The 7,588-nt window shown below is 47.6% G+C and overlaps 1 protein-coding gene across 1 annotated transcript; it reads right to left on the bottom strand.

Moving 5' to 3' along the window:
• Positions 1–239: 239 nt before the first annotated feature.
• On the bottom strand, positions 240–7,587 carry SPCS1 (signal peptidase complex subunit 1). The gene is made up of 4 exons (XM_044301617.1): positions 7,452–7,587; positions 5,952–6,011; positions 1,236–1,322; positions 240–522 (listed from the first exon to the last, which is right to left on the bottom strand). Exons 1-4 carry the CDS (start codon positions 7,485–7,487, stop codon positions 406–408), a joined length of 300 nt encoding a protein of 99 aa, XP_044157552.1. The 5' UTR covers positions 7,488–7,587; the 3' UTR covers positions 240–405.
• Position 7,588: the final 1 nt, after the last annotated feature.

Below are 7,588 nucleotides of genomic sequence, written 5' to 3'. Positions count from 1 at the left end.
ATCTGCATTTCCAGAGCGCGGCCCCCGAAAAAAATAGAACATGCTCTGTTCTTTTCCGCAATTGCGGACAAGGATAGGCAGTTCTATGGGGGTGCCGGCTCGGTGTATTGAGGATCTGCAATACACTACGGATGTGTGAATGGAGTCGGACCCTAAGACACATCATGTGGAAAACATCTCTAGATCTATCTAGCTCAAAGAACAAATGAAATGTAACAGGCCAAAAGAACAACAAAGTGTAAATGTAAAACAAATAACAGCTCAGCTTCTTTATTGGACATGTAGACAATACCCGGAACACAAACCCTATAAGCACAATGTTCTGCTTAGCAGAAAACATATCAGTTCAAGTTCATTCTCCATAGGTGGTCCTCTGAATTGGTGGTGATGGCCTTAGGGGGGCAGTTATTTGTGCTTCTTGGATTTCTTATCCTGCTGTTTCTTGTCATCTGTAGCAGAGTCCTGGACGGGCAGCCACTTTAATGGATGGCGGCGATACATTGGCCATGGAGGAAGAGTTAACTGGGATAGAGACAAGAAAGAAGGATTGTGGTCAATGAGGACAATATTTTGCTGATTTTCAATCCATGAACATCCATGCTGCTCCACATGCAAGATGTAATCTATGCGCACCGAGATCTAGATATATCATCAGTTAAGGTCCCATCCTTATGGACAGTCATCGGCTTCTATTCCAAATTCTCTTTAAGCGCACAAGGAATTAGAGCCGGAGGAGGCCTGATGTGTAAGATGGAAAATACATACTGTATTTCCTGCACCATGACACTTTATATCCTTCGAAAGTGGAGAGAAAATGGCAGTGTCTTATGAAGCAAATACTAAAGAGCGCTTCTATTATGGAAGCGCTCAATAGTATAGTAGGACCAGGGAGCAGTGAATACAGCGCTCCTGGCTTTACTCTCCGCTCTCTGGTCTTCTCCGGGCACCGCATTGTGCTGTGTCCTGACAGCGCCAGGAAGTTGTGCGCAGACTGCACAATGACATGATGCTGTGCACCGTCAGATCTCAGCGCTGCAGGAAGAGCGTGCTGGATCTCCTGAGTGGCGCATTTTATATGATGTGAGGTCTGCTTTAGATTGGGAGTGTGATCTAAAGAAAAATATTTTTTTTCCTCCTTTAAAAATCTAGGTGCGTCTTATAGTCCAGGTGCAACTTATAGTGCCGGAAATACGGTAATCCATTTATACAACAATTATAAAATCAAGGTAACCTACCAAGCAAGACACAGCAAAGCCTACAATTACTATGTACACTGTCCAGCCAAACTGCTCAATCACATAGCCGTAAATGAAGCCGATCACCTGCAAGACACAAAAGGGCAGTCAAAATTTTGGTTACATACCACTGTTACAGCCTGTTTTCTCCATTTTTTACCATTACCTTAATTCCTTTTTCAGTGAAGATAATTAGTGTAGTTGAGCAACTTTAATATATTAAAATACATAAAATAAGCTATATTCATTTATTTTGTACTGATCCCAAGTTACACCCTGTATCATACCCCAGGGCTGTATTCAGAATTCCGCTAGTCGCTGGAAACAGTCAAGTTAGCTTAAAGGCATTCGGTCACCTTGTTTTAGGTTATAGAGATAGGACATGCACGGCTAGATCGCCGCTAGCATGTCCGCAATATATCTGTCCTATAGGGCTGTGTGCTTTTGTTTAGTTAAAAAAAAAAAAAAGATTTTAGGAGATATGTAAATGAGCCTTGTAAGGTGCCCAAGGGGCTGTACTAACCTTCCTGGTGCCCAGCCACGCCCCCCTGTGAAGGAGCCCAGCACCGCCTGCGTCCTACGAATCTCTTCCTTTCTTCACAGCTAGATTGCCGTAATCTCGCGATGCGCAAGCTTGTGCACGCGCAGTGCCGGTATAGTGTTCCTTCTAGGGCTGCAGCTAACGATTATTTGAATAATCGATTAGTTGCCGATTAATTTCTACGATTAATCGATTAATCGGGAAAAACGACAAAATTACAAAACAGAGGTTTATATGATCTTACTTGAAAAATTATGTTCAAAGGCCATATTAAAACAAATTGTGGACGACACTATTATGGGGGGATCTGTGGACGACACTATTATGGGGGGGATCTGTGGACGACACTATTATGGGGGGGATCTGTGGACGACACTATTATGGGGGGATCTGTGGGACACTATGGGGGATCTGTGGACGACACTATTATGGGGGGGATCTGTGGACGACACTATTATGGGGGGGATCTGTGGACGACACTATTATGGGGGGGATCTGTGGACGACACTATTATGGGGGGATCTGTGGACGACACTATATGGGGGGGATCTGTGGACGACACTATTATGGGGGGATCTGTGGACGACACTATTATGGGGGGATCTGTGGACGACACTATTATGGGGGGGATCTGTGGACGACACTATTATGGGGGGATCTGTGGACGACACTATATGGGGGGATCTGTGGACGACACTATTATGGGGGGATCTGTGGACGACACTTATGGGGGATCTGTGGACGACACTTATGGGGGGATCTGTGGACGACACTTATGGGGGGATCTGTGGACGACACTTATGGGGGGATCTGTGGACGACACTTATGGGGGGATCTGTGGACGACACTTATGGGGGGATCTGTGGACGACACTTATGGGGGGATCTGTGGACGACACTTATGGGGGGATCTGTGGACGACACTTATGGGGGGATCTGTGGACGACACTTATGGGGGGATCTGTGGACGACACTTATGGGGGGATCTGTGGACGACACTTATGGGGGGATCTGTGGACGACACTTATGGGGGGATCTGTGGACGACACTTATGGGGGGATCTGTGGACGACACTTATGGGGGGATCTGTGGACGACACTTATGGGGGGATCTGTGGACGACACTTATGGGGGGATCTGTGGACGACACTTATGGGGGGATCTGTGGACGACACTTATGGGGGGATCTGTGGACGACACTTATGGGGGGATCTGTGGACGACACTTATGGGGGGATCTGTGGACGACACTTATGGGGGGATCTGTGGACGACACTTATGGGGGGATCTGTGGACGACACTTATGGGGGGATCTGTGGACGACACTTATGGGGGGATCTGTGGACGACACTTATGGGGGGATCTGTGGACGACACTTATGGGGGGATCTGTGGACGACACTTATGGGGGGATCTGTGGACGACACTTATGGGGGGATCTGTGGACGACACTTATGGGGGGATCTGTGGACGACACTTATGGGGGGATCTGTGGACGACACTTATGGGGGGATCTGTGGACGACACTTATGGGGGGATCTGTGGACGACACTTATGGGGGGATCTGTGGACGACACTTATGGGGGGATCTGTGGACGACACTTATGGGGGGATCTGTGGACGACACTTATGGGGGGATCTGTGGACGACACTTATGGGGGGATCTGTGGACGACACTTATGGGGGGATCTGTGGACGACACTTATGGGGGGATCTGTGGACGACACTTATGGGGGGATCTGTGGACGACACTTATGGGGGGATCTGTGGACGACACTTATGGGGGGATCTGTGGACGACACTTATGGGGGGATCTGTGGACGACACTTATGGGGGGATCTGTGGACGACACTTATGGGGGATCTGTGGACGACACTTATGGGGGATCTGTGGACGACACTATATGGGGGATCTGTGGACGACACTATTATGGGGGATCTGTGGACGACACTATTATGGGGGATCTGTGGACGACACTATTATGGGGGATCTGTGGACGACACTATTATGGGGGATCTGTGGACGACACTATTATGGGGGATCTGTGGACGGCGTAGTTATGGAGAGGGGGATATGTGCACTGTTATGGGCATAACAGTGCACAGATCCCTTTCCTCATAACAGTGCACAGACCCCCCTTCCCATAGCGGTGCCATACACAGACCCCCCCTCCTCCCCATAGCAGTGCTATAGACAGATCCTCCCCCCTCCCCATAGCAGTGCTATACACAGACCCCCCTTCCCCCTAACAGCCCCGGCGCTTGCATCTTTATTTTACCTTTTTACAATGACGCTCCCGCTCCTGTAACAGCCAGGCAGAGCGGACGGCGGCGTTACGTCACTCAATCACGTGACGCGCCTGCTCCGCCCACTTCATGAATGAAGGAGGCGGAGCAGGCGTGTCACGTGAGTGAGTGACGTTACGCCGCCGTCCGCTCTGCCTGGCTGTTACAGGAGCGGGAGCGTCATTGTAAAAAGGTAAAATAAAGATGCAGCGACCGCCCGCCCGCCCGCCCGCCCGCCCGAATAGCAACGAATCGGCGATTATTCGATAACTGGATTAGTCGACAACGAATCCAGTTATCGAATATAATCGATTACATCGATTAATCGTTGCAGCCCTAGTTCCTTCCCTGTGCTGGCATCAGCCTCAGGGAAGGAACTGCGCATGCGCGAGCTCCCACATCGCGAGATTACGGCAATCTAGCTGTGAAGCAAGGAGGAGATTCGGAGGATGCAGGCGGTGCTGGGCTCCTTCACAGGGGGGCGGTGCTGGGCACCAAGAAGGTTAGTACAGCCCCTTGGGCACCTTATCAGGGTCATTTACATATCTCAAAAATCATTTTTTAAACTAAATAAAAGCACACAGCCCTATAGGACAGGTATATTGCGGACATGCTAGCGGTGATCTAGCCGTGCATGTCCGTATCTCTATAGCCTAAAACTTGGTGACAGAATCCCTTTAACTAAGATTCTATAATAATGGTGGAAAAATTAGTGACTGCACTTTCCAGAACACATCACTTGAACACACACTGTGCAGACCCTGAAACGGCAGAGGATTTTGGGAGATTTCAGCTCTGAAGCCTGTAAAATTGCAGCTCTGGGCTCTAGCTGTAAAAAAGGTGCAGCCAGCCATGCAACACTGCCAACCACTGCAGCTCACATCACGTTCCTTAGGACTTGTGAACACGACTGTCGGTATCTCAGTATGAAAGAAACTGATCTTTCCATGTGCATTCTGTATTTTTCTCACTCCCATCATTAGAAAGGGCTAATCTCAATCGCAATATGACATGCCTTATCTGCGGAACAGAAAGCAGGATCTACCAAAAACAGTGATGTGTGCACGTCCCCATAGAAATGAACGGGTCAACATGCTATGCACAAAAATGTGGATAGCACACGAATGAAAAAATACGCCTAAATAAGCTTAATTAGTAAACTACTTAAACGTGTGTTTTATGGAAAAAGGCAATTTTAGGTAGGCATCCCCTGCACGCTAATCGTGCTTTGTGAAAGTAGTTACATAGTAGTAGTTGTTATAATTATTATTATTTTTTTATTGGTCTTTATTAAAAATGTTGAGCCCCTTTCTCGGTACAGCCTTGAGATTCTCTAGTAGCATGCTCTGTATTTTTACTGTGTACCATCAGGCAGCTCAGCTCCTAAACACTCATTATAGATCAATTCTTATCATACTGATAAGAATGTGGCTTAAATAAGTGTTTATGACCTTTTAGTAATTTAGAGATAAAGGTTATTAGACGACGACGGGCACAAAGTGAAAGTACCAGTCACACATCTAAACAGTTTACCCTTTGTGACAGAACGGCTGAATATTTTTAATAAAGACCAATTGAACAAATTATTTTTAGTCCCAAATGAGTAAAATGCAATCATGAAAAAAAATTGTCTCCAAAAGGTGTACATAGCCTTTAAGTAGTGAAGACATGTCACTGTGCTAAAAGACTACACTGCCCATCATCCATGTCTCCTCTGATCTATCTTGGCTAGTTCCTCCTCCTCACTCCTCTCCCCGTGAATGTCAGCCGTCTCTGACCGCGTCAGACATATCGTGGTTACAACATGCGCTAGATCAGGGGGTTGGGGGGGGGACCATTTCTATGCGCTTGCTGGAGGTTTCCTTAAAATAGAGTGTTGTCTTGTAATACTTACGGCAGAAAATAGGATTATTCCTTGAAATATCTGTTCAGCAAGTTTTTGACCTTTATAGTCCTGTGAAGGGAAAGAATTTAGGAAAATATTATGTAAAACATGTCACAAAGTACACACTCTGTTGGGTATTAGGGGCTATTCGCACTGCGCACAGGGGATGTTGGAGGACTTCCTGGTGGATGCCTGCGAGCCATAGCATTTTCTAGGCATACCGCGGTATACTGTATGTTCCCATGGGTTTTCCTGTTAATAAAGTAACATCATGCGGTATAGTTCTGCAGGATGCCTCTGGTGTAGACAGCAGACTACTCTATTCCATACCCTAGGGAAAAAAAATAACACTGGGGCACATTTAAGACTGGCATTTTAGTTGCCGGTCTTAATAAGCCCTATACCTGGCGGTGGTTCTGCCGGAGTTATGAAGAGGCACCGGCCTCTACTTAACTTCGGCGCATACAGCGGCAGCTTCCCTGCTGTCTTACATTTAGACCATTTTCTAGGCCTAAGGCTCCATTCACACATCCGTAATAACGGGTCCGCAATTTGCGGAACGGGTGCGGACCCATTCATTCTCTATAGGGACGGAATGGATGCGGACAGTGCATTTCCAGAGCGCGCCGCCGATCTTCCGGTCAGCGGCTCCGGAAAAAAATAGAACATGTCCTATTCTTGTCCGCAATTGCGGACAAGAATAGGCATTCATTTGGGGGTGGCGGCCGGGTGTATTGCGGATCCACAATGCACTACGGACGTGTGAATGGACCCTAAACAAGTGGTAGAAAATGATGAATGAGACATGTCCTATCTTTTGCGGTGCGGAGGAGCCATGGACCAGGAAGCCCACAGAAGTGCATCCGTGTGTTTCCATGGGACATGTCCTACTTTTTGCCGTATCTTGCGGATCGTGGACCCATTCAAGTCAAAGGGTCTGCATGCTGCCAGTGTCCGTGTTTTTCTGTCTCCAACACGGGCACAGCTACATCCCGGTCACATGAATGTAGCCTAAATCTTTTTACGGGACCCTCCAAGCCTGTTTTTGTACACATGGTTTTATTTGTTAGGCCTCAGTCACACAGCCGCGTCCGTATTTCTGTCCGCAAAGAATATTCAAAAAATATATATACGGTTACCATCTGTGTGCATTCCTCATGGACCAGAATCGCCAAAAAACAAATTGCGAGCATAGTCCCATAGAAATGAATGGGTCAGTGTAAATCCGCAAAAAAATAAAAATACGAACAGTACACGGATGCAACATACGGTGATGTGCATGAGGCCTTAGCAGATGTTCGCCATGTAATGGGGGGTATCGTTTTGTGTTTCCTATGGGTTAGTGCTATATACATTGTGTACATAGGGGCTGGTATTCGGAATGCCCATGATACGACCATCACTTCAGGAGCTAGCCCTGCGCCGTGTATACTCTATAGCCCATATATAAGGAGTGCACAGTGCAGGGTCCTCCCTCCAGCCCCCCGGGCATCCGCAGGAGCCGCTCACCATCTGCGTAGGGATAGAGGAGAATATATCCAACATGATGACAGCTGAACGGTTCCCTTCCACACACAGGACTCCAATCCGGAAACACAAGACCACCGAGCAGCGTCACCCCAAGCAAGGACCCCATAGGTGACCCC

This window comes from Bufo gargarizans, chromosome 7 (genome assembly GCF_014858855.1).
Source record: "Bufo gargarizans isolate SCDJY-AF-19 chromosome 7, ASM1485885v1, whole genome shotgun sequence".
Lineage (NCBI taxonomy): Eukaryota > Metazoa > Chordata > Amphibia > Anura > Bufonidae > Bufo > Bufo gargarizans.
Note: the sequence above shows the minus strand (reverse complement) of the source record. Positions and strands in the feature narration are given on the sequence as shown.

Bases quoted from the DNA above. Each gene is read 5' to 3' on its own strand.
- SPCS1 (XM_044301617.1), bottom strand. From the start codon at position 7,487: ATGTTGGATATATTCTCCTCTATCCCTACGCAGATG. The intron at 1,323-5,951 runs GTAAGTATTACA...TGTGTCTTGCAG, and splicing joins GAATAATCCTATTTTCTGCC to GTGATCGGCTTCATTTACGG. The intron at 523-1,235 runs GTAGGTTACCTT...TCTCTATCCCAG, and splicing joins GCTTTGCTGTGTCTTGCTTG to TTAACTCTTCCTCCATGGCC.